General features: G+C 40.1%; 1 protein-coding gene across 11 annotated transcripts in view; it reads right to left on the bottom strand.

Annotated features, from left to right (window-relative positions):
* Nucleotides 1-26,499, bottom strand: part of GATB (glutamyl-tRNA amidotransferase subunit B) — a 122,342-nt gene extending 95,843 nt beyond the window's left edge. For 7 of the 11 annotated variants that reach the window (XR_012129615.1, XR_001855324.3, XR_001855177.3 and 4 more), the window contains exons 1-2: nucleotides 26,286-26,498; nucleotides 24,223-24,373 (exon numbers count right to left, since the gene is read on the bottom strand). Coding sequence is in view for 6 of the 11 variants with exons in the window: in XM_073232586.1 (XP_073088687.1) it covers nucleotides 24,223-24,373; nucleotides 26,286-26,461 (327 nt within the window). In the remaining 5 variants the exon portion in view is untranslated. Of the gene's footprint in view, nucleotides 1-24,222; nucleotides 24,374-26,285 lie in introns of all 11 variants that reach the window. The other 4 variants (XM_036998593.2, XM_036998586.2, XM_073232585.1 and 1 more) reach the window with 2 other exon arrangements.
* Between the last annotated feature and the right edge of the window lie 1,472 nt (nucleotides 26,500-27,971).

Here is a 27,971-nt window from a genome sequence, read left to right as displayed (position 1 = left end):
ATATGGCCCAGTTCTCCTGTAGAAACATGCTGATCTGCTGACTCTATCTACTCTTATTCTACTAAAAAATCTACTGATGTCACCAAATCTGTGAAACATTCCTTGCTATTCTTCCTATGTTCCTCTCTGACCTTCCACACATTTCCATTTGTGCTTGTATGACAGTGGATTCAATCTGTTTACATGTATTTCCATTAGACTAAGTTTCATGAGGATGGGAAATGTCTGTTCATCCTGGAGCCTAACACAGAACTGAAAAACAGTTGTGCTCAATTAATGTGCATTGAACTCAAATGAGGAGGGAAGTGACTGCTCTAACAAATGGTTTCAGAGAGGCAGTGATGCCCAAATCTCCTCTAAGGCATTACATGACACCTGCTGGCCTTCAAACTTGTTTCTATAAGTGCCCTGAAGCAACAACCCAACCCATCATATATGATGTGATGAATGAACTTGAAAACTCAGAAGACTAATCTGTCCTGAAGAAAGCATGTTCCAGAAATTTGCAACTAACTTAAAGTGACTCCACAGGATCTCAGGGTTAGCCACTCATGTGGAAGGAAAGCAACAGTCCTTGAATTCACACCTTTCTCAACTGAGCCTTACGAGACTTTACTCTGGCTTCAGGAATGATCAACAGTATGTATTTACTGGGCACTTTAATATCTCAGGAACTGTGTTGTGCCCATCATATACATTTGCATTTAATCTTCTCAGCAATCCTAGGGCAGATACTATTAGGATCCTCATTGCAGAGATAATGAAATGAAGGGAATCACAGAGATGAAGTAATTTGGCCAAGGTGACAGATAAAATAAGTGGCAGGGCCAGAAAGTCAGACACCTAGAACCCACATGTGCAATGGCTATACTGTGGTTTAAATCTTCAAAGAATAAAGTGTGCTAGTGTTTGCCATCAAGATGACTACTACCTAAGTATAACAACGAAGCAAAACTGAAGGAACAAAATAGCAGCAGACTCACAGACTCCAAGAAGGAATTAGTGGTTATCAAAGGGGAGGGGTGTGGGGGGTGGGTGGGGAGGGAGGGAGAAGGGGATTGAGGGGTATTATGTTTAGTACACATGGTGTGGGGGATCACAGGGAAGACAGTGTAGCACAGAGAAGGCAAACTGAATCTGTGGCATCTTACTGTACTGATGGACAGTGACTGCAATGGGGTATGGGTGGGGACTTGATAATATGGGTAAATGTAATAACCACATTGTTTTTTCAAGTGAAACCTTCGGAAGAGTGTATATCAATAATACCTTAATTAAAAATTAAAAAGAAAAACAAAAAGATGACTACCACCTAGCCATTACCCCAGAGCAGCATATCATCCAAATCCTAATGTACATAATTGAAGGCAGATATTGTTTCTCACATTTTCCTCTCACCAGGTTCTATCTCCACAGGTTTGTTATCAGATGCTGAGCTCTTAGAGGGCAAGCACCATGTTCTTTTAACATTGTTAAACACCCCATACACGGTCTCTGGCATTTGGAGGGTTTGATAATGAGTGGACCTATAGGTTTTCTCCATTAGAAGGGGAAGTTTTCTTAGGCAGAAAGACAGAATAGAGCAGTAAAACCCACCAAAAGAGACTCAAAGATAAAACCAGAAAGCCAAAAAGGACTCACATAGTTAATGAGTTAATCAGTTGAAGTTCCAAAGGACGGGGATATTCCCCAGAAAAAGGAAAGTGCCCAGGCGCAGCCCATGTCTTCATTGTACCATTACAATACCCCATTGTGAAATCTACTTAAGCCTCCAAAAAGAGCCCAGCTTATTCTTTAGCTTAACCTATAGGCTATTTTTTTCCTCTTCTTCCAGCCCCTTAATCAAGCAACTTTGTAACCAGGGCAGGAGACAGACCTCAAAGGTGTAAATAAACCTATGCAGACAAAGAATGCTGAGATCCAGGCTAACAGTCACCTAAGTAACCCTATTCTTAAAACAAAACTTCAAAGGAATTATAAATCACCTGTATACATCATGCCTTATGATGACCCTTACCCAAAAAGGTCCTATAAAACCACAGACCCCAAACCGTTAAGCATGCCTCCTCTGAAGTTGCCCACAGTCATGTTTCTTCAAGTGTGTCACTCTCTCTGTCCTACTTCAGGTAAGTAGGGAGCAGCTGCTGAGAGCTCTGATTTGGGCTTGCAAGTGCCCATCACCTGGGTGACCTGGACGGAACTGCAGCTATACGATATGACTGGCAGAGACTGGGCAGGTCATGGCCAGGAGAAGGATGTTGGGTAGATAAGTGGGGGAATTGGTGAACTGTTTTTCAAAAGAATCACTTGTTTAGCTTGTTTGTAAAACATAAATAGTGCTGCAATCGTAACTTGTTTGGAACCTGTGAGTAACACTGCAAAATTTTCAGAATCTCTCACCTAGCCTTAGTCCATCTCCATTATCAGTAGGAGCTTACAAGGGGCAGGGGAAGAGGCCAGTGCCTGCCAGGACGGGAGAGGTTTTTTGGAGGCCTTTACAGCGGGGATGGGAGAAACACAGGTCAATGGAAGTAGAGGACTTCTTATAAGCAATAAATGGGTTTCTCCCACTTTATTTTTCCCTTTGAATGACTTCAGCTTCAAAGGTTTATTTGTCCCAGGTTGGGAACACATCCCACCACCACTGAGTTACAGAACCTAAAATACACCAGAGTATAATGCAGCATAAATAGCCCCAAAACATATATGAGACACATTGTGACTCCAATTTGGGAAACAGCCTTCTAGTGTTAAGGCTTATTTAGGCCTAACCAAACAAGCACGTCCTGACCTCCACATACAACAGACCACCATTTAATGACAACTCCCGACACATAAAAAAAAAAGAAATCACCAAGTTCTACATATTCTTTCTTAGTATATCTGGATTTTTTCCTCTCTTCCCAAATGCTCTAGTTTAATTCAGGCCTCTGTTCAAACCCTGGCCTCTCCAACCACGAGGGACTTCTGCACCAGCAACCACCCAGATAGGTTCTCGGCCTCTCTAATTTCTCCTCCATACCCGTTTCAGAATGATCTTTCTAAAGGATAAATCTGCTCATATGATTTCTCTTCTTTGCTGCTCATCACTGAAAGGATTAAGTGCTTAGTGGAGTCTCTGATGTCCTTTGTTTTTCACCCCTGATGACCTTTCCAGATTCCTCTTCCTCCATTACCTCTAAGCCACAGACTCTCATGCAGCTGTGCGTGTCACACACTTTTGTACAAACTGCTGCTTCAGCTGGTTACACTCTAGTTCTTGATCCACTTGAGCAAGAACCGAGTGAGCACCTGGCAAGACTCAGATGTCCCACCACCCCAGGCTCAGTACTCCTCCTCCTCAGCTCCCACGTGCTCTGTGAAGCACTGTCTCATCAACCAGACTGAGCTCCCTGAGGGCAGTCGAGTCATTTTATCTTATTCTTCCTTGCCCCATTACCTAAATGCAGCACACCAAGCTGATTAAACATTAACTGAGGTAATGAATAATTTAACATTCCCTTTATCGACATCCAAAGACTATAAGCTATGGAATAGATGCAAAATTGTTCTATAAAATATGTGTGTCAGGGAAAAAAAACACTCTTTGTATGTTAAATAGAGAAAATTTAATGCAGAGACTTTACATTACACAGATGACAGCAGAGCTGAGCTATCAGTGAGGCTACCAGGTTCTCCACAGCAGGAAGCCACCCCCAGCCCTGGGCTGGAGGGATGGGCTGGGAGACGCAGGGTTCCTGGAGCCATGGGGTGGGGCACCCACAGGGTGCTGCAAACGTGGCAGACCTGTCGCCAGTAGCTGGAGCCACAGACAAGACCTAGCCACTACCAGGGATGTTGCCAGAGGAGAGGGAAGGAGAAATACCCTGTTCCTTCTTTCCTCCCACCTCCAGCCTTTCATGAGAGCCTCCGGTTGTCCTACCAGCTGGAGACCAGTGGGCTGGGGGCACTCGGAACCCGCGAGAGCAACCCTGATGTGACCAGCGGCCGAGCAGGGGAATGGTGAGGTGATGTGAGGGCATGCAGGGAAACACACATTTTTATATTCACTTCTGTGACCTTTTCTTTTGATAAATAGCTAACTGAGAAAATGATGCTTCTCTCAAGTCTGTCCAAATAACGTAAAATTGGAACTTCGTGGACTCTTTTTTTCACATACTGGGAACCAAAAAATATCAAATGCTACTAATTTATAAGGAGCATTTGTGCTAACTCAACTTGAGTTGGAATGAACTCTCAGTCTACATTAACTGTTGGGAAAGGGTTTGCTAAGCAAATTAACTGAATAAAGATGATTAGATAACCTTCTAAGTCAATAAAATACTCCGTAGGATTTTAACACATTTATGTGAAATTCTACTAATTATAAATGAATCTACTCACTAAAGTCAGTCTCTGAGACCTATACTAAGAAACAGTCTGTGATGTACTTCAAAGGAATAAAACCATGTCTTTCAAAATAGTCTGTAAGCCACACCAATTCTCTCTCCTTCCTACCTTACTCTCAGCTGGTGAGCCCAGAATGTAAAGCTCCCCAAAGCTGGTGCAACAGGTATCAGTACCTCCTTAAGAAATTGGGGCAACATGACAAGACAAGCAGATTCACTGAAAATCCAGTTGTCAACTCCTCTAGAGCATTAAAACAAAGACTGTAAGGTGATATTTTACAAAATGCCCAAATGACAATTATTTTGTGACATGAATGCTATATATGACAAGTCTGATGATTAAGATATAGCATGGTAAATGCTTTATGAAGAGAATGTAATTAAGATTAATTAAGTAAAGATAAGGCAGTAAAACAGGCCTTTATCTTACTGCTAACCATAAATCTGTCTCAAAGCATGAACTCCCTCAGATTTGTATTCAAAGCAAAAGTTGCCACACAGATAAATTTTCACTATGATAGAGAAAACTGTTACTCTACTGCCTCACCCCTATATTCCTTCTCATCATTGAGCTTCTCTCATCACCCAAAATAAATACTCTTGAGCTATGAAAATTAAGCTTGCTAAAACTGGCCAGTTAAGATAATATTTTTTAAAGTGGAATTTTATCATCCAAAGTTACTAACTTTACTCAGATACTAAATATTTATATAGATATACCCATATAAATATAGGATCTTTATACCTAAACATGGGCATTGCCTAGGGAAAAGGACAAAGTGAATGCTTCATTTTCTTTTGTTTAAATCCTTCTTTCATAAAAGGTAAAAAATCAACAATCCATTTCATAGGAAACAATTCTTGTTCAAAAGACGAAGGGGGTGGTTTGGCAGTTTTAGGTGTCCTGCAGCTCCAAGGCTCCTCCTCTCTATTCTCTGGAACCAATTCCACTCCCCATGACCCATGAGGATCAAGGGCAAGGATACTGCCTTGGTCCAAAGTGTCAGAGGCCTGTTCTCCTCAGCCGGGACTCCATTCTCCTCCTTGCCACTTGGCAAGGTCAGGAGGCTAGGACCAGTGTCCACGGTCACCACCAGATGACCTAGACCCAGACAGCCTAGACCAGTTTGGCTTTTGGCACTGGAACAATCTTTCTTGCTTTTCCATGGACTGGTGCAATACTAAGATATGATAATCACCTCTGGGTTTGCAGGAAAAAGAAGGAAAAGCCCTTGACTTGACAGCTCCAGGCCTGCCTCTAGCCTAGGTAACCAGTGTTCTCACCTGACATAGTCTGGTTTGCCTAGACTTCACTATGAGACTGATGGCCAACAGCCCAGCTACTATAGTGCTCGTTTGTGAAGTCTCATACTTGGCTAGTTAGCCAAGTTACTCAGGATGGTTTGAGAGTAGCTGGCAGCCAGTAAAAACCAAGATTAGGCATGCAGGTTAATTGGTCTCTATTCTTCTTTGTCTCAACATTTCCAATGGCTACTAATTTGGCATTCCTTACTGGCAATTAACCTCGTCTCTGAGAAGACTTCTACCAATTGATAGACTGGGGAAAAATTGAGTCACAAAGACCTGAGTCTAAATTTCATCTCTACTATTACTGTGTGGCCTTACACGAATTAACTAGCTTCTCTCAGCCTCAGTTCTCTCGTCTGTTAGAGGGAGAATAGTTATTTTTCGGTTGTTCTATGAATTAAATAAAATTACACAGGATTGACATTTAGTAAATGCTAGTTTCAGAATGGATGTGTAATTAAATGCAACTCAACCACATCTTTCATATGCAAGCTTTTTTAGGAGGCAAGTAACAGGAAAAGGTCTAAACAGTTAGACAGATCTATTAGTCTGGAATTACAATCCAAAGTAAGGCACCACAGATGCTGAAATTATGTACTATGTCAACATAGTATTTCCCACTTCAATGATAACCATCACTTTTCGTGATAATTAATGTGTTATCCTCAGTGGAATACAGATCATTTTCTCAATATCTCAGGAAGTTTATATTACTTTATTTTCTCCATTTCATGGTAAAGCAAGATTTTCCTGGTTAACACTGCATGCTTACCTGTGGCAGGAAAAAGCTGCCATTCTTAAATGAAAGAAACTACTTTCTAACAAGTTGAATGGCTATAAGCCTGTTAACTGAGCCAATCTTCACCCACATCTCATTGTTGCTCACCACACATCTATGATTTCCTGTCTCCTGATATAGTAGCTACTTCTGAAATTCAAACAGTCTGAGGAGACGAAATATATGAAGGCATGAAGTAGATAAGCAAATCAAGTTTTTAAAACAATCATCTTTTTTGAATAAAACTTTGGGAAGGGGCCAGGATCTTTAATGGAAAAAGATGCCCCCCTACTTTAACTCTGGAATATTTGTAGTTCTCTTGTTTATAACTTTTGAGAAAAATACGTTAACATTAAAAAGGCTAAAACAGAGATCCATTCATTTTAAACTCTTCTCATACTGAAACTGCCAAGTCTTCTCTAACCTATCCTAAGATTTACTCTAATATCAGACTCTATACTGGAAAGATTCAATGGAATGACAAACTATTTCATACTACTGAAACCTTAAGAGTAATCAGTGATAGTGATGAGAAACAGTAATTTCATGATTGAAAAGCTCTAATGATCCAGAATGAGATCTCCTTTCATCTTTACATAAAAGATTATTGGTAAGTTGAAAGATTTGACTATTGCCAAGAAATGAAACAACTGGCTTAAACCAACTGAACTATAAGAAATGCTAGCTAGGTATTCACTGTTGCTATGGACAAGAAGTTTGGTGGAACAAGGCCTGTGAATATCAAAAGCAAATTCCTACTGACATGCGTACCTGCTGTGTTTAGTCTCAGGCATATTCTGAGGAGTGAGCCTTTGGAAGAGTCTATAAGGACAAGAAATTTTAGGAAGAAAAACCTCTCTTAAATTTTGTGCACCTACTAGGAATACAGCATTTCATTAGGGGCTTCATGGCAAGTGATGAAATCATGGAAGTTAAAAGGTAAAAGAAAAAGAAAAACGCTAAACTTTTATAAGGCAAAACACCCTATTTGTGTTTGCTTCAAGAGAAGATAACAGAAGAACTGGCCTGAACTTTTGAAAAATATAAAGGAAAAGAACAAGGAAAGGGGAAGAAAATTAGACTAAAGAGACATGACAACAAATACAATGTGTGATCTTTGATTGGATACTGGATTGGGGAGAAAAAAATAAAGGTTTAATACTGAGACAACTGTGGGAGCTTGATATAAACTATGTCTCATATAATAGTATGGGGTCAACGTTAGTTTTATTGAGCGTGATAATTATACAGTGATCATATAAGAGAATGTTTCTGTTCTCAGGAGACACATGCTGAAATATTTAGGAGTGAAGTACCTTGATGTCTGCAAACTTACTCTCACGGGCTCATCCAAAGGGAAAAGGACAATCTAGGTACAGGATGGATGCTCATTTTATTTTTCAAAATAAAAAGTATTTGGGTAGGAGACAGGAGTAGACAATTCTCCTACAAGAGGTAATTCTCCTACCAGAGGATGCTGCAAGCCTTTAATGGGGAGAGAAAGACTAGAGTAGGCAGGAACTATTTAAACTGATGGTAACTTATACACCATACATGTGCAACAGAAACTTCCATTCACTGTTGCTGACAATCAGTTGTAGAAAACATTCTAGATACTGTATCTATCTAAAACTTTTCTATGCTGTAATTAAGTGATGGGACATCTTAACACCCTTATGTAGGTAATGAAGTATGGTGCAACCCTGTAGGAACATGTAAAAAATCTGTTAACAGGGAATTCTGTGCTATGTATAAATATATAAATCTTGCATATAGACAACATATATATGTAATCAAGAATCTGAAAGGAAGACTTATCCTGGCAGGAAAATAATTTTCCCCAATTATGTACTTTCTAGTAGAAAATATTTTTAGCTTCCCCCAAAGTTGTATATGTATCTTATTTTCTGCTGATGCTTCCATTCTGTTGCCTCTGTAAATGTCCATGTAATTTTTCAATTTGTATTTCTCTGAAAGACATCTATGACTGAGAACTTTGTATGAATTAAATCCACGCTGTTATGATATGTGCCATTTTAAGTTATTACAGGTGAGGGTTGCACAAGTGTTTACCATCCCCACCATCTACCCAACCCTACTGGCCACTGTGAAATTAAAGTATCTATATTTTAATGATGCAAAGTTAAGAATACGAGTATCACAATACTACCAAGCAACATTTACATGACACTTGAGATATTAACTTCTCATAGATGTAAAAGTGGAAGAGAATGAGAAATAAGGTAAGTAAGACAGCTAGGTGGCTGTGATAAGTAAACAAAGGTTATGAGTGACTGTAGGCATCTTAAATGTTTACAACCAGCTGTAAAGGAAAAATTCCCTGTTATGGTTTGTTGGAAACAATTAGCAAATGTTGCAGAAGGGAATGAAGTCAGGTGCTTAATGCTAAGAATCGGAGCCAAGAGATCCTCGCTTCTATTTTTAATTGGGCTCCTGACCTCTCTGTGTCCTTGGACAAAGTCAGTAAGGCCTTCAATTTCTTCTCCTATCAATTGGGATTGTAGCCCCTGACCTTGCTCACTGGCGTGGCCTATGAGTTGGCAAACATCATGGAAAATTCAAGACACTACTGACAATCACATATTACTGCCTGTCTGCATCTCTTAAGAAAGCTGCAGAGCATGACAAAGACCCTTGATTGATTCTACTCCTTGCTTTTAAACTTGTGAAAGGAGATTCATGCATCAAAATTTGAAATAGAATACTTTCAAGGCTCCTGAGAACACTGATGGTTTTTGACTCCCTCAGTTCTCTCTACTCCAGAGGTAGGCCTTACTATAAAGATGCAACCAGTGGTGGCAGGCTGGGCAACACAAAGGCTCACTAGCAGGAACCCTCTGCCATGAGCAACAGAATGCTCTTCAGAGGAGCCGAGCCTGCCTACACTGACTATGACAACATCACCAGGCCTATGCTTGTCATCTCTGGAATGCTAATGGCAAAATGACTTCGCAGCTTTGCTAAGATTTTTTAAAGAGCTAAGGGAAAAAAATCCCCAAGATGCTGCAGAGTAGAGAATAGCCAACTATCCCCCTCCCCACCACTATTAAATGTGAAGCCGAAAATACATTTAAAAAAACACCAAGTAAGAAAGGCCCATCCCAACAGCCTCACACGACAAATGCATATTTTTGTGCTGTGGAGAAAGAATTCCACAGAACCCACCCAAAAAGAGTAGCTCATGTCTACGTCCAGACACAATGCAGACACAATAAAACTGGCTCCTGCTTCCAGGGGCAGAATAAGGCATCCTCCATTTTTCTGCTTCCATGTTTCCTTGTGGCTGATTTTGCTCTCTACTCTACACTCTTTTGTCCCCAAAAGAGGAGTGACTTTGGGAAAAGGAACCAAGCACATGTGGGTTGGCCCCTTACGACTGAGCATCTTTATTATAGGCCTCTAGTACAAATTATCAGAACAAATCTATAAGGGCTCTTTCTGATCAGCATGCCCAGAGACAAAATATTCTGGTCCATGTTGGCCACGTAATAAGCTTTCTCAGAGGCAGGCTCTGCCTCTGTTTGTGGAAGGTCTATCGTTTTGGAAACTAGTTCAACTTAGGCAGAAAGTACTCAAAGCTATTTGGCTATACAGGCAGTTTCATTTTTCAATCAAGCTATAACCAGAAATAAAGCTGTTAATCTCCATCTGTCTGATTCTATGCTGACTTCTCAGTTCAAACTCAAGAGGAGAAGGAGGTATTATTTTTACTGACCCCCTAAAACCACATCGTATCTTCCTGGAAACTCTTTTCTAATACTCATAAAAGCAATCTAGAAGCCTGCACAGCATCACCAATGATTCCATAAAGCAGAAGAAACCCGAGAGGGCCAGCTGCCGTGGCTGGGCATGCATTTCCTGTGAGGGGAGAGCTTCTACTGGGCTCTGCAGTTTTTTAAGTTCTGAGCTGTCCATGGAAGAAAAATGTATGGTACCCAGCTGCACATTTCAGGCTGCATTTTTATGACAGGCTTCTAGTATAAATCACCATAACAAAGCCTGTATGAGGTGCCTGAATGTCAGAGACAAAAATAGTGTCATAGAACACTGTTAGGTAATTTTTTTAACTACTACATACTTTTATCAACAAAAGACCCCTAAGCTTTTATACTCCTGGGCTTCTTTGGTAAGGTGTTCATATTTTATTTTCTATACATTCCTACCTCAATTTTTTGGTCATACAGACTTTTAGTGCAGTTGTGTGCTCACCTCATTTTAACCAGCTGAGTCCTTAGTATAGAGCTGTCTCCTCTTAACAAGGGCTCGTTGCTACTGTGCTCAATTTCTCACCCAAAGTGCAGATTGTGAGAGGAAAATAAACCAGTATAAAGGGATGTGGAAATGGGAGAAAAGCCCTTTCCAAACACAGTTCTGAAGGTTGTCTGCTTAGGAATGAATCTTCGGGGAGATGCGTGTGCTGCCTGGAGCTGTTTCTTGCTAGCAGAGGGGCACGTGACCATGGAGGACCATGGCCAGCGCAGAGAGGAGCCCAGTAGGGCCAGGAGAGCCACCAGGGAGGCCCGACGCTGCCCTCTGGTTCTGTGAGGCCAGAGGGGAGGGGAGAGCAGAGCCCCAGCTTCCTCTTGGGGTCTCCCCCCACAGCTGGCTGCTCTTCTGGGTTCTGTCCTAGTGCTTTTGCTTCCCTTGAGAGGACAAGGCGGCTTCATCATTTCCACACACAGGGAAGGGACTGAGTCATTAAGGGTGAACTTTTGGGAAAATGATAACCTTTAAAGGCAATGGGTGAGAAGTAATTCCCCTCACATAACTGGGGGAATTTGGAAAGGGCCCAGTCACGTGATCTGTGTCTGCTGACAGGAGGACGGATAAGATGCACTGGGATATATATGGATCTCAGCCTCAATTGGTGTGAAGAACTGTAATACACAGACAACAACAGAGAAGACTGCAATCACTAGGGAGGGATATCTTGGTGGCAGAGGATAGGAAGCCAGAGATGGGTAGAAAGATGCCTTTCCTGCCTCATTCTGAGTCTCTGAGTGGCCCACACACAGCCTCGGCTGCAGCCCCCCTCTCTTCCCTACTATGTTTCAAACTGTACTCTGGCCAGATTGTAGGTTATGAAATGACTGCCTCAAGTCCACTCTCAGGCAGGAATGGGGTTCAAATTTACTAACTCTGTGGTTCAGGAACCCCCAAGTGAAGAGATGAACATGAAAACAGGCTCTGGCTTAGACTTGAAGCATCTAGCAAAAGCTCTGGAGAGAATCACTCTCAACCCAGACACAAGATTCCCACTAATAAAGCCCTGACAAAAATGAGCAACAAGGGATTCCTTAAGTCAAATATACCAACAGTAGCTTGCAAAAGGAGGTGAGGGGTAGATTACTGTAATTACAAGGAAAAAGACTATAATATGATATGAAACTGACAAACAATGGCTATTTTTAGCCATTTACTGTAGGATCAGATAGCTTTACACACCTCAATAGCCCTTGAAGGAACCATTATAACACTAAGCAATAACTGATGTTGCTGATAACCTTGAGTATCAAGAAAAGGTTAGCTTATGTTCAGTATACCTTATTTAACAGTAGGAAAGGATAAAATGCATTTAGACAGATTCCCATAGAGGTTAAAAATTATCAAAAGGCTTTTCTAGATGCCTGGAAAATTCTCTCATATGGACCCCTCATATCTGTGAAAGTAAGTGTATACAGTTATATAGAGAAATATTCATTAAGGTTGTTATATATGTGTTCTGTGCAAGGTACTGTCCACTGGCTCAAAAAAGATCCTTGAACCGCTTTTTAGAACCTTATAATCAAACATAGAAATCCTTATGAACATCATACATAAAAATAAAGTCAATTAACTGTATGAAACAAATGTATATTGATACAAAGTAGAAGCATTACTATTCATACAGTTAGATTTTATATGGCGAATACTGCTGGGAAGACTGGCAGAGAGGGGAAAATTTTGTGAACAGGGAGGCTTTCGAGAATCCACTGAAAGTTGGGAAAAGATCCACGGCAGGGAAGAGGTCAAATGCTTCCCGCAGGAGGGGAGGTGAGTTCATGCTGCCCAGGGAACCTGAAAGCCCATCACTGTCCTGGGTCATCTGAGTTCATGGGGGGCATCCAGTTAATGACATCATAAGGCACGTCTGAACCACCAAAGAGTTTAAGGGCTAAACTCTTTCCACATTTGTGTACATGAGCTCACACGTATCTCTTTTACAAGGGCAAGGATCATGGGCCAAACACCTCATCCCTGGAATACCCCACTTTATACAGGAATGAAGGGAAACTATGAAAGTCACTCAGAAGTGACCAGCAAGAATAAAGTCTGAAAACACAATGTAATTATAAGTTCTATAGATTACAGGAAAGCAAATCACTGAAATGGAAAAAAATTTTAATAAAAAACTGTCACACTTTGTCTTCTTAATCAAATAACTAAATATTATCTAAGTATGAGTGGACAAATATAAATCTGATTATAACTGTGTGCATTTAAATACTTTTCCCTAATGCTGTTTTCTTGAATTCCTATTTCGTTTAGAAGTTTTGAGTTAAAAACAACTTTTATAATTATATTTAGAATTAAAGAACAGGAAAGCATTTTGGCCTAATGCTTTCTAGAACTAGTCAAATATTTCTAAATTTATTAGGTCCTTCAAAAGAAAAATTATTACCAGGATCTGCTATGTTCAGAGATCTAGAATATTGCAGAATCACCAAGCTTTAAATAAATCTGTTAAAAGAAAGTTTAAAAATAAATCCCAAAGTACTTTTACAAAAGCAGGTACATTGTCATTTCTTTAAGGGGCAGGATCCCTTACAGTGCAATCTGCATCCATGTTCAAGAATGACTCCCCAGCATAAAGCATGGTATCAGCACTGTTTGTTAGCATGCATCACATCTGATTTATTCAAAGATGTTTCCTTTCTTCATTCCCCTTCTTCTTGTTAATAGTAGTATATACTCTTGTGAATAAAAAGAGTTTTGTAAAATGTGGCTAACAATGTTCCAGTTCTGGTTTTCATTCCATAGTTGCCAGGGCCAATTCCAAACATCTTTGATATGGAAAAACCCTGACACCTTTTAAAACAGCCTGATCCTTAGGAAAGGAGAATATTCTTGCATACATGTAAGAAACCAGCTTTTACAGCTCTTTCCTCAGTTCTGGAAATAAGAGACCCTCATAGTTACTAAGGAGTTCCCATGTATGTGCAGATAAGAGCTTTCAAATAAGCAAAATAAGAGCAGAGTCCCTAGTTTCTAATTAATCTAATTATGGCACAGCCTGATTATCACAAGTAGTTATCTACCGGCCACAGCTGAGCAACCTACCAGCTGGCATCAGCAGAGGCTACAACGTTCTCTTTGCTTTCTCCTGCATAGGGACTGACACCAGGAAGGGACCAGCATTTCAAATAAGAGAGTGACTGTCTGTGTGTGCATGCGGGTATATGCACATGAAAGGAGGTTTGCACGTGCATAGATTTCACACAAATTTCATGCCTTCCTGAAATCTCACAACTATTGGAAACATTTGCAAATTATGAAACAAATGGACTCGTAAATCCCATGACATTTTATCAAACATATTTTCTTTTCTATTTTTCCTTCCATTTCACATCTTATTACAAGTAGGAAAATTAGAATGGCATAGATAAATAGGAAATAGCTAACTCTAAGCAAATAACCTAAGATTCTTTCTATAATTCTGTAGGAAAATAATTATTTAGTGTATTATGGAAGATTCTGTACCAGAGTAAGATGTTTTATTAGGTCAAAGTAATGAGTGAGGCCGAATCCCCGCTAATAAAAACAAAGAATGCTGTCCTTAGTTTAGCTGTAATCCTGCCTCTAAGTAGGAAAATGGGCAAAATGGCCTTTTCAGTCTGGAGATTTATGATGGGATTTCATGTAATTGTAAAATTAAAGTTAAAATAAGAAGACAAAATGCCTGTGGTCCTAAGAAACATGCAGAAGGGTCACTAATCAGAAGGGGGGCGGGGTTTTAACAACTGGTCAAGACAGTGGCTTCAGTGGTGACGAGCTGGTGTACAGACATGCTGGGGGTGGGGGTGAGAGATGAAAATAAGTATTCTATCTACACACACAGACATCTGCATATACATATACATTTGTAAATACACACAGACAAGATCAAAAGCAAGAAAGGAAATTGGGCCCACTGCAGTGGTGGAAGTGTAACGCCATGTGTCACCTGGGGTAAGTAACTGCAAATGTCAGGATGGCAGAAGGGTTATGAACTTGCAAGCCAGACTACTGGATCTGGATCTGACTTCTCCACTTACTTTTTTTTTCTACTGAAGTATTGTTGATATATAATCTTCTATTGCTTTCAAATATACAATGCAGTTTCAATAGTTAACCATATTATTAAATCCTCAACCCACTACTGCAGTTACTATCTGTCAGCATAGGAAGATGTTACAGAATCATTCATTGGCTCTGTTCTCCATGCTGTACTATCCCTGTGACTAACTTATGTTATGATTTGAGAATTTTTGGGCCTTTATCCCTCTCCCCCTTCCCACCTACCCATTCCAACCCCTCCCCCATGGTAACCACTAGTGACTAAGTGTCTATGAGTAGACTACTATTTTGTTGATTCTGTTTTGCGTTGTTTTCATATTCTACAAGTAAATGAAATCATATGGTATTTGTCTTTCTCTGCCTGGATTATTTCACTTAGCATAGTACACTCTAGATCCAGCCATGTTATGGCAAATGGTGGAATTTCTTTTTATGGCTGAATAATATTCCATTGTGTACCCATACTACATCTTCTCTGTCCATTCATCTTTCGATGGACACTTAGGTTGCTTCCATATTTTGGCTACTATAAATAATGCAACAATAAACACGTGGGTGCATATATCTTTTCGAATCAGGGATTTCATTTTCTTCAGGTAAATCCCTACAAGTGGAATTACTGGGTTGAATGGTATTTCTATTTTTAGTTGTTTAAGGAAGCTCCCCACTGCATTTCAGAGTGGCTGCACCAATTTATATTCCCACCAACAGTGTAGCAGGATTCCCATTTCTCCACATCTTTGCCAACACTTTATTTCTTGTCTTGGATAGTGGCCATTCTAATTGGTGGGATGTGATATCCCACTGTGGTTTGCATTTCCCTCATGATTAGTTATGTGGAGCATCTTTTCATGTGCCTCCTGGCCGTCCGCATTTCTTCTTTGGAAAAATGTTCAGGTCCCCTGCCCACTTTTTAATTAGGTTATTTGTTCTCTTGGTGTTGGGGGCATATGAATTCTTTATATACTATGGTTGTTAACACCTTATAAGATCAATCATTTACAAATACATTCTCCCAAACTGGCCGGGAGGCACATGAAAAGCTTTGCAGTATAGCTCAAAGTAAGGGAGCATAACACCCCCAGCTTTGCTGTTCTTCCTCAGGATTGCTTTGGCTATTCATGGTCTTCTGTGGTTCCATATGAATTTTAGAACTATTTGTTCTAATTTCACTGAAAAATGCTATTGGTATTTTGATAGGGATTGCACTGAATCTGTAAATTGCTTTAGGCAGGATGGCCATTTTGACAATATTAATTCTTCCTATCCATGAGCACAGATATTCATTTATTGGTGTCTTCTTTAATTTCTCTCATGAGTATCTTACAGTTTTCAGAGTATAGGTCTTCCACCTCCTTGGTTAGGTTTATGCCTAGGTATTTTATTCTTTTTGATGCAATTGTAAATGGAATTGTTTTCCTGATTTCTCTTTCTGCTAGTCTGTTGTTAGCATATAGGAATGCAACAAATTTGTGTATTAATTTGTATCCTGCAACATTGCTGAATCCAGTTATTCTATACTCAATCCAGTATTATCCTAAGCTTTTTGGTGGAGTCTTTAGTGTTTTTTGTGTATAATATCATGTCATCTGCAAATAGTGACAGTTTAACTTCTTCCTTGCCAACTTGGATGCCTTTTATCTCTTTGTCTTGTCTGACTGCTGTGGCTAGGACCTCCAGTACTATGTGGAGTAAGAATGATAAGTGTAGGCATCCTTGTCTTGTTCTTGATCTTAAAGGAAAAGCTTTCAGCTTTTTGCCATTAAGTATGATGCTAGCTGTGGGTTTCTAATATATGGCCTTCATTATGTTGAGCTATGTACCCTCTATACCCATTTTGTTGAAAGTTGTTATCCCGACTGGATGTTGAATTTTGTTAAATGCTTTTTCAGCATCTATTGAGAAGATCATGTGGTTTTTATCCTTCTTTTTGTTAATGTGGTATTTATACTGGTTGATTCATTAATTTTTTACTAACCTTGATTCCTGGAATAAATCCCACTTGGCTGTAATGGATGATCTTTGTGATGCATTTTTGTCAACTCACTTTTTTAATTGGGTTAATGATAGGAAATACCCCCATGGAATTATGATGTTAAAATAAGTTAATATATGTGAAGAAAGCACCCAGAACAGTGCCTGCAACCTAGCAAGTACTTGGTAAATGTTACTTGATTTTACTAGTATCATTAGTTAGCCAGGCTAAAGAGATGCCCGATGTTGGCAATTTAAAGCACCTTAAGGGCAGAGGCCAAGGCTGTGAACACACTGGGGTAGGGAACTGGGAACCATAAAATCCTGGCCCAGTCAGAAAATCTGCTACCAATGGAAGGAGTTGATATGGAAGAGACCAGCCACCTCAGGACATGGGTGAAAAGGGAGTCTTCAGACATGGGAGCCTCTGGCTCTGTACCTGGCTCGGGTGTGGCGTTTGAATACTGGCACTATCCAAGCTATGTGACCGTTGGGGGCTGAGCAACTAACTAACACAAACTGCTCATTCAATGAAGCCCGATGGGATCAGGCAGAGGCCACCATGAATACACCCCGCTGAGGTACCTCCACAGTCCAGAGCAGAGTCTTTAAGTAAAAAAATCACACTGAGTACTGAGCAAAATAAATAAAAACAAATCTGCACCTGGACATGTGCTGGCTAAAGCTATGACAGAAAAAACAGACTACCTTCAAAGAACGCAGACTTCTCATCAGCAGTAACAGATGCCTGAGGACAATGGATCCATGTTTGCAAAGTCCTGAGGGGAGATAACTGTGAACTTCGAATTCTATACTATCATTCAAGAGCTAGGGAGAAACAGAAACGATTAGACGCACAGAAAAACTAAGAGACTGTATCACCTATAGCCCCAGAGTACAGAAGATACTGAGGAGAGGCAGGAAAAACAGCACCAGAAAGAGAGTGAGATGTAAGAAACAGTGTTTTGTAGAAAAGGAAAACAGATAGGAGCTTCCTCAGCATTCCCTAATCCAGCCTAGAACACTGCCTTTCCCATGAAGAGAGGGTCACATCCTCCCTGTGGTTACAGTTATCTTTCTCCCTGTGCTATGGGGACACCTCCTGCCTTCCTAGGAATCTGAGTACTCCTTTAAGTCTAACTTTTAACTGTTTAACAAAATATCACAGGCATGTATTTTGAAATAATTTACAATGAAAAGCACCAGTTCCTGCCACCCTCCCCCAACAGCCCTGTTCTCTGTCAGCAACTACCTTCAGATCATTGAGCTGTCTTATCTGGTATTTATCTTCCTATTTTTAAAACAGTATGCTGGGCCAGGGAACCTCTGGAAAATCCATCACCTGCTGGCCAAGGCTCTTGGCCATTTGCCATGTGACAATCCTTCCTTAATCTGGGGAGAAAGCAGACTTGATAAACTGTCCCAATGACATAGTGTTCTTGTTTTTGGAACATGGAGCCACAAGACTTGGCCTATTTCATTCTTGTACAAAGAGATAATCTGTATAAGTTACAAGGCTATATTTTGCAATTCTTTATCTTATTTTCATAAGAATTTACCCATGCTTGCTACTTTATTATGTTTCTATTCAAGAACAAATATGTCACCCCATGGTGTGCTGAGTAACATGGAAGTCCAAAAAGTCAGGTCAGTAGGTAGGTAGGTCACTTCACTCCCAGGGGACACAGGGACTCGTACCACATGAGTGAGCTTGGGTATGATTGATCTACAATGGGGATGAGCCTATTCTTCTCAGGAGCAGGGTAAGGGCAGGAGTCTGCCATTGATTGGACTTTAGGAACAAAAAAGACAAGAAACTTCACCAGCAAAAAGGTTGAGAAGCCAGGAAAGGTAGTATCTGGTTATTACTTTATATTATCCTTACATAAAGAAATTTTAAAACTTTGCTAAAAACCCTGTTGTCTAATAATCTGTTTCTCAAGAGTTATAAATCTTTCTCTCATTGCCTTATTTAAAAAAATAAAAAATAAAAAACCAAGGAATAATAACAGCCAAAAAACAAAAACCAATCAACCAACATAGGGCCTGACAGGCTTTCCCTACTCTGTGGCCAAAAATGTTCCTAAAAATACTCTTATATAACCTTTTTCTTTCTTAATCAATTTAGAACATGACTTCCAATTACAGTAGGTAAGAATTTAGTTCTTCTATTTCCCAATATCGCAGTTGTATCACAGTTTTTGTTAAATCAGTGGTTGGTGCTTCTATTATTACTAGTATTATTTCAATAACATTTCTCTGCTGAGCTATCAAGTATACTATGATGACATTTTCTTTCTTGAATGTTTTGTTTTTCCTGGAGCTGACAGGTCTTTCATCATTTGCTTTGGTTTTTATAGCCTATTGCTTATTATTCTCAGACTCCAGTTTATATCTAAAATCTCTTTTCTACACAAGCAAAAAAAAATTAGGCATCTGCTATTCCTGCCCCACCTCCTTTTTATTCTTGAAACTTCTCTGTTCTAGAATCATCCATCCTCCTCTCCCACTGGGTCTCTGGGCCTGTGTCAGAGCTGGCAGCCTGGAACCTCTCCATTACTCCCAGTAGGTTCCCATGATAACGGAGAACAATTTTTTGAGAACTTGTTGGTTTGAAAATATTATTCTACTGTCACACTTGATTTATAATGCTGGGTACAGAATTCTAGGTTAGAACCTTTTTTCCCTAAGGTTTTTTAAAGGCACTGTTTTATTCTCTTCTAGTTTTAAGTGTTTTTAAGAAGTCTGATGCCTTTCTAATTTCCAGTCCTTTGCCTGTGACCTTTCTTTTCTCCTTTGTAAATTCTAGTATCTTATCTCTATCCCTGGTGTTCCTAAACATTACGATGCTGTGGCTGCGTGTGAGACTATTTTTATTCCTTGCACTGAGTCACTGGCAGTCCCTTCCCATTTGGAGACTGTGTCCTTCAGTTCTGGGAAATTAATCTGTGGTATTTAATGGCTTCTTCTTGTCTTTATTTTCTCTTCTCTCAGAACTCCTATTAATAAGATGTTGCACATCCTAGATTGATTCTCTGATTTCCTCATTTTTTTCCCCTACCATCCAATTCATTGTATGTGTGTTATACTTTCTCAAAGATTTTCTTGATTTTATCTTCGAACTCTTCTGGATTTTTTTTTAACATCATAATTTTAGTTTCTAAGAGCTTTTTGTTCTGACTGTTTAATTTCAAAAAGCATCATGTTCTTGGTTCAAAGATGCAGCTATGTTCCTTTACCTTTCTGAGGATATTTATAAACACTTTTAATTTTTAAACTATTCCTTTACTCTGTGCATTATCTATTGACTCTTATTTCTTTTAGCTTTTTATTTTGTCTTTGTCCATAATGTTGGAGAATTTCCTCAAATGTCTGGGAATTTTCGGTCAATTTATATTTTAAAGTAAGGTACTTAAATGATGATTAAAAGTTCTATATAAATATCCAGGGCTTGTTGACTGGTGGCTTTCATTCTAGAACAATCAGATGGCTAGGCACGTTTTTTATTGAGACCCGGGCCCATCCACCTCAATTGTTAATATCTGAAGTTCTTCCCTCTAGGGACATAAAATCTCCAAACACAGTTTCCTGCAGATTCCTACTTCAGGAAAAAAAGGGAAGAGGAGAGATGGCTGTACCAGGTCACTCGAGCTCCTCCAACAGGGCAGAGGATGACTGGGATGGCCCAGAGTGTGAACACTCTCTGACACCAGTGCCTTCTGCTCTGCCTAGGGTTCCCAGGGAAGCGTGTCACTAGCTGAATTTCTCCCAGAACTATAGATTCTCATGGAGGTGGGGCAGTTGCAGAGGACCAGGAGAAGATGTTAGGTCTACTGCTCTGCATTCAGATTCCAAATCAATTCTTTGGCTTTCACCTCCCCCTGGCCTTCCACACTATCTGATGATCCCACAGCCTGACCTTTCTAAGGCTGCACAGGGCACACCACCTTTCTATTCTTTCTCAGGCTTTCTGTCCCTTTCTTGGGTCACAGATAATTCCGCTGTGCTGTCAGGCCCTCCTCCACCTCCCATGTGTCACATACTCTGGTCTCCTCTCCTATTCTCTTGTAGGTTGTAAATTTTTTTAAACTTTTGTAACTTTAAAATTCTTTTACTATCATGTCAGTAGGGTTTCTTTGGGGTGGGAAACCAAATAAAACTTGTCTGTTCAATTGGCTGTATTAATTAAAAACATCTTTGACTGCCTTCACTGCCCCTTCTTCACTGGCTCCTTCTCATCAATATTTAAAAAATAAAAAATTATTCTTTGTGGTAAGAATACCTAACATGAGATCTACCCTCTTAACACATTTCTAAGTGTGATACATTAATGAGTATAACTCATCGGCATCCAAACATTCTTACATCTTTCTAATATCAAGGAAATCAGGGCTAATAAAATATTTTCCCTTGAGCCTATGCCTCCTTTCGCCTCCTGCATTTTCTCTCCCTTCACAATCAAACTTCTTGACACAGCTGCCCACACTCTCACCCCTTTGCAACACTCACATTTCTCAATCTACTGCCACCTACCTTCTACCCCCATCACTCCACTGAACCTGTTCTTGCAAAGGATACCCCCACCAATAAATTCAATGGCCACTTCCGAGTCCTCACCTTACTTGACTTCCCAATAGCATTCAACACCCCTGTACACCCTCCTCCTTAAAACCCTCCCTTCCCTGGAGCTTCTGACTCTGTACTCTCCTTAGATCTTCCCACCCCTTTGCAAGAGGTATATAAACTCCTCAGCAGGGCTTATAGAGTATAGATTACACTCCCCAACCAGCCTCACCTCTTGCCATGCTACACTCAAGTTCTATGCCATGACACATGGAACTTCTTTCAGTTCCTAGAGCAAGCCATGTTCTGTTTTCCCCTGGTCTTTGTGCATTCTATTCACTTTTATTTGGTCAGTTTTGGAAGTACTCTACATATTTGTGATGAATGCCCCTCCTAGTGCTCCTAGGGCACCCTGGATTTCAACTACCAACATGTTAATTAAAAGGTACCATAACTGCCTGCTTTCTTGTCCACGCTCCAGGAGAACAAGACCTATATCTATCTTTCACCTTGTTCAAAGCTGTCACTAGAGTTCGTATGAAGCCAATGAAGTTGACTGAATGAAGACAAAATTGAGAGAGAAAGAGAATCCAATGCCTAGAGAAAGACACACATTATTATATTTTCTCTCTGGCAGGCCAGCACAGCAAAGAAATTTGGTTCACAAAGACTTTACATTATAACCTGTATTCTCTTGGCTGCCTTTTTCTATCTTTGTATCAGTATATCTGACAAATGGTCACCATTTTTTCTACAAAAACAACCAAATGCAGAGTCAGAATTTCAGAGCACTAATATATCATCTCTATGGAGCTTAGAAGAAGGATAATGGTCTAAATGTTTCAGTAACTTAAAATCTATATATAGGTAAATCACAGGATTTTGAAAATGCTATGGGAATGACAATGTTTTATTCCATAGTTTTGGTTTGCTCACATACTATAAAATAAGACTTTTAAAGATAGAAACACTTCTGAAAAAGAGGCAGATTAGCTCTGTCAAGAGAACCACCCATTAGGCCACTAAAACCATGAGTGTGGCAAGCTCTGAAGAGGAAAAACAAATCCCAGTTCAAGTAAAACTCCATTTCTATCCTATGACTGTCATTTCATTAATGTAAGCCAAACTCTCAGTGCTCAAATGTCCCAAACATTTCACTACTTTATTGATATACCTTGTTAGGTACCAAAGGGCAAGTACCTTCTTCCTTGGTGCATAAGAAGTCTTTCAAAGCAGGTTGACGTTTTAGTTGTTCTGAATTATCTCTGATATTTGGCCATATTTAGTCACAGCTGAAGAGCCTATTTATAGAAAAACATGCCTATCTGCAAATAGGTCTGTTTCTAAATATGAACTCTTAAGAAATACTTTGGTGGATACTACATTTCCAGCTGAAAAACCTAGAAAGAACTCAGAAGATACGTCTAGTATCTTGATAATGAACGACCACATGGGGAAAAAAGTGTTTTGAGTGCAGAAGGAAAAAAGGAGTAGTGCTGTGATGAATTGCTTTCCATTTCCCTTGTCTGGATAGATATTACTTTATTCCTACTGTATCTGAGTCTCTGCCCAAAAAAGAACTCATATATTGATAGCTGAAAAATTATCTCTTCTCAAGCAAAAATGATCTGCACAGTTAAACACTCTGAGCCAGGTGAAGGAGGGAGGAAGAAAGGGAAGGACAGACACCCCTATACTTGTCTCCCTCCAGAGAGACCCAAGAGCAAATCAAGTGACCCTAGGCATGGTTTGCGGTGATGGGAGTCCTCTACAACACAAAGCACAAGTAAGAGACACTGACTCAATACAACCAAAGCCCTGGGCATAGCAGGTGCATTGGAGGCACTGCCCATAATCTTCCCCTCTAGGCAGTGATGCTGAGAAAAGAAAATCCCTGCCCCTGAAAGCCTGCCAGTGCTCAGTTCAAACAGCTTTCACTTGTATTGAAATGCACAGAGCATGGAATTCACCCATGATAATCCCTCCCCTACCACCGTGTCACTACCATACATACACATGCCCTCTAAGGATGGCAGGAAACCTCCCACCCAGCTGACACGGTATGTCCTAGACAGTCATGAGCTTTTATTAGCCCAAATATTCACACTGTTCCTCCCATCCTTTTCTTCAAAATCCACCCAGCTACATGAAAATATATGCTGAAAATCTTGCTGGTAAGTACACTAACTAGACAGTCACTCCTGGGGTTTAAATGAATATGAGTAGATAAATGAATATTTATCTCAATGTATATTGTGGTTGGCATTTTTCTCCATTACTGACGGCTTAATTTTCAGTAACCACAATCATTGTTGACTACGTACTCTAGTATTATGTGATATATGCTGCTTTGACTAGACTCTTTCTCCTTCTTCATTTATCTGCCTAAATCCTATACAGCTTCTTAGATAGCTCAGACACCACCTTTTCCAACACCCCTTCCTTAACCAGCCATACCTCTATCCCAATTTCTCACAATAGTCCTTCTCTTATAGAATTAGGTGTTCCACCTATGGGTTCCAAAACCAAGCTCTGCATATTACCTTCACAGGAATAATCACACAGTGCTCTATTTGTTTATGACACATCTTCCCATCTGGTTTTTCAGCTCTCAAAGGCCAGGACTGTTGCTCATCTTTATGTTACAGTTCACAGAACAGAGTCTGGTAGGCATTCCAAAACGTGTGTGAATGTATGAATAAATGGATGACATTCAGACTCAGAAATAGAATTACAGAGATGGGTCTTCAGAAAACAGCTAGTCCATCCCACTTCACCTAAAATTCCCTAAACAAATATTTCTAAGAGTTGTGCCAAGATAGTAAAACAAAGAAATCATTATTTTCTAACAAAAGGATTAAATAAAAACCTTACCGGCAAAGTTCCAGGCAGAGATGCATCAAAAAAAGATACCAAGGAATTTGGAGGTGCTGCAAAGCGGACTTGAGATCCAGAGAAGAGTTTAGAGTTGGAAGAAATCTGGGCATGAATTTCCAAACCTACCACAGATAGCCATTTGTGTTCACTAAAGAGGAAAAATATAATGGTTTAAGGAGTAGTTAGATCTGTCACAATGCACAAATTTCCACAAACCTCAACCACAAACGTTAATTTCCTATTTGTGTTAACAGATTAAAATTTACATTAAAAATGGTCATATTGTATTGGTGACTAAATAAAAATCAATCATAATGAACACCCACAGGAGACTGGTGAAATAAAATTCACTTACTACATGACATAAGGGGAGTTCACTGTACAAACAAGGAGGGGAAAGAAAGGGAAGAATCTGGCATTTTAAAGCAATTTAGAAATGGGTACCAGGTGGCAACTGCTTGACTGCCTTAAGTGAAAAACAGCGTTTTCTAAATTAACTGTCCTTTATCAATTAATCACTTAGTAAATGAAATCTGATCTTGATTTTAGAATTCACATAAACATCAGAATTCTACTAATGGAGAAATAATAATAAATAAGTAATTTCACATCTCAATATTAAAAAAGGAAAGGAAATTGTCATGTTTTGAATTCATTTTATAACAATGGCTTGCAAGTGAAACGACCAGAGTAACACAGATAGATCACCGCTAAATGATACTATTTCTGGAAATTTTGTGCAAAGGAAAACATTAAATCATCAGATGTGGCTTTTTATTTTTGGTCCCCCAAATCACTTTCAATTTCTGAGATCTAGTTTCAGGTTCCTTTGCCTGTTTATGCTTGACTGCTCTCAAATGTAAGAAGCTGTAAAATGCTACCATAATCTCTCTTATCTGGCCACTCCTACTCCGTTGCATCTTTATGAATATTCTACACACAGGTCTCTCCAAATTCTTCAAGTGTGCTTATTCCTTAGAAACCCACGTATCCTGGACAATCTGCAGATGGCCTGTTTACACATATTCTCCTCTTATTTTGTTTGTTCCTATCCTGCTCTTCTTCCAATTTTCTACATTATCTAGATTTTTGTTTATGCAAGCTGAGTTTTGTTCCAGTCATTTAAACATATGAAGTTTTATATAGTACTGTGATAAGATTAATTCCTACTTTTTTTCAAGTTTGGAAGCACAGCCTGTAATTCAAAGTAATTAAAAGAACGCATCAGGAATTCTGCATTCACTCCAACACTACTCAAAGTAGTTTTGCAATTTCATTACATGAGAGGAAAAAACCATTCCATTCACAAGGAAACGATCTAATTTATGAAAAGAATAGAAACTGAATGCTTCTGGACATTTTCCCTTTGTTCCTCCAACAGAAAAGCAAAAATAATACCAACGTACAGTCAAAGGATAAGCTTTGTATTAAGACACACGCCGTATGCTTCTGCATTTAAAAAGAAACTATTTGTCTTAAGTGAAGTATACACAGCTGTTAGGACGTTATCTACCAAATAAGCAAAATTCTACATAACCAGAGGAAATATCTCTTGGATTGGCTGCGTCCTTCTCGGTCTAGATACACATGTTCAACATGAAACGCCTCCAAGACAGGTGGTGCCTTCTGACGACTGCATTAAGCCAACCCTATCCAGAGCTTGTAAGTAAAGGTTCCCTTTCCACCTTTAGAATACTCCTGGCCCACAGTAGCGCTAAAATTAAATGTCAGCTAAATAAGATCCCGCTTCTAGTGTCACCGACCTCACTGCTGGCGCTGTTAGTTGGGTGACTGAAAGTCAACCTTCGGTCTATGCAGTTTTTAAGAAAACACCTGTGATTTTACACTCGCAAATTCCCCAAACAGTGGTTTATTTGGGAGCGCAGGGCTGAGAGAGGGCCAGTTTTGTGCTTTCATTTGTTTCACGGCTGCAAATTATAACTCAACACCCGTCCATCAAATGGTCTAGACTGAAAGCTGGGCTGTAGCGGCCATCATCCCCCCATCCCCGCAGTTCCACTTCGCACTGAAGTGGGCAGTAATGGTATGAAATAGTATACCCTTTCCTCTCCTTCTGGGTCGTAATGAGGGGCTGCTGAGCCACAGAACTCCGTCCCCTTTTCCCGCTGGACGTGGACCCAGTCGGAGCCCGTCTTCCGCGGCGAGAACCGCCGTCAATAAAGGTTAAAGCCCAACGCCTTACAGAACAGCATGAGCGCAACGTGGGCGCCGCCATTGCCTCTCCAGAGTCCTGGTCAGGTGATACACCCACCCTCTGCCGCTGGGCTCTCTGGGAAGTATAGTTCTGGAAATGTATAAAACGTGACAGCCTCGGACCGGAAGACTACTATTCCCAGTAGGCTCTGCGTCTCCAAGTCGGCCGGAACCCTGGCCGGGAGGGGAGGGAAGGAGAAATTGAGGAGAGGTGGGGAGAGTTTCTGGGTCGGGATGTGTGACTCCTCCTAGCGGGGAGTTGAAGAGGTTTGTAGCTGGGAACGTGTGTGTGGAGTTTGAGTGAGCGAGCAGGTGGTGCCCGAGATTCAAAGCTGAGAAACTTGGACAGGATTTTAAACTCCAGTTAGTTAACCTTCCGAGCTGAAATAAGCGAACTTGACATCTTCGCGAAGATTTCCTGACCCCAAATCCAGTCATTTTCTCTGTTTACTCCCACTTCACACACTAATTTGTGCATTAATGCAACTAACGCTTATTTGAGTGCCTCCTTGTGCCAGGTACAGTTCTCAGGCACTGAGGATACAGCAGTGAGCAAGACAGTTACGATCCTATGCTCCTGAGCTTACACTTCTTAGGAAAGGAGACATGCAGGAAAGTTACCAAAAAAATAGAACACTCTCAAATAGGTAATAAGTGCTGTATTTAAGCACTAAGTAATTCTTGGAGACAAACAGACCTGGATGAATCTTCAGGTGCAATTTTTCTTATTTTCCTTTTTGTTCTTGGCCAATATTTGAAACACTCTCCTTATATAGGAGGAAGCCTTGATAGCAGATACTATCATCCCAGCAGACTTTCCTTTTCCTGCTTTGAAGCTCACACTCCTTGCTGAAACTCCAACTGATTTTTTGTATTTGAACACACAATTTACAATAGCTAGTCAGTCATTCACCATTATGTCACCTATTTTAATTCTCCTTGTGGTGCCTGTGACTATCTGATGTTTATCTTGTCTCCACAGTCTCCTTGAGAATGGGGAATTTGTCTAAACTCGACACAGTATTACCAGAGTACAAAGTAGGGCACCCCCCACCCACCCAAATATTTGTTGAATGAAGTAGTGCAGTGTTGAGAATGCATTTGACAAAGGATGGTGTGGATACCCTTTGGGGTAATAGTTGCTTAGGAGGGAGATGATGAAATAGTGTGGTGGTGGAGGCAAAGAGAAATTGAACTATGTGATATAGATTTAGGAGGTAAGATTGAAGGACCTCGTGATGGATTGGATATGATGGTGGAAGACTAGGTGAGGTCAAGTAACTTCTGGATTTCTGGCTTGCCCAACTGGATGGCTGATGGAATTGTTCACTGAGATAAAGAAACTAGAAAAGAAATAGGTTTGTAGGAGAATGAGTTTGGTTGCCTTGGAGACACGCAAAGGAGAAGGCAAGTAGGCATCACTGATGCCTAACTCTGAGTAGGAAGCAGGAGAAAAAGCCGCATACTTCACACTGGATTTTTAGTTATTCATCAATAACCTATTGATTAGACAGCTGTAACCTAGGATTATT

Source organism: Manis javanica, chromosome 3 (genome assembly GCF_040802235.1).
Source record: "Manis javanica isolate MJ-LG chromosome 3, MJ_LKY, whole genome shotgun sequence".
NCBI classification, from domain to species: Eukaryota; Metazoa; Chordata; class Mammalia; order Pholidota; family Manidae; genus Manis; species Manis javanica.
This window is presented reverse-complemented; position numbering and strand designations above follow the sequence as displayed.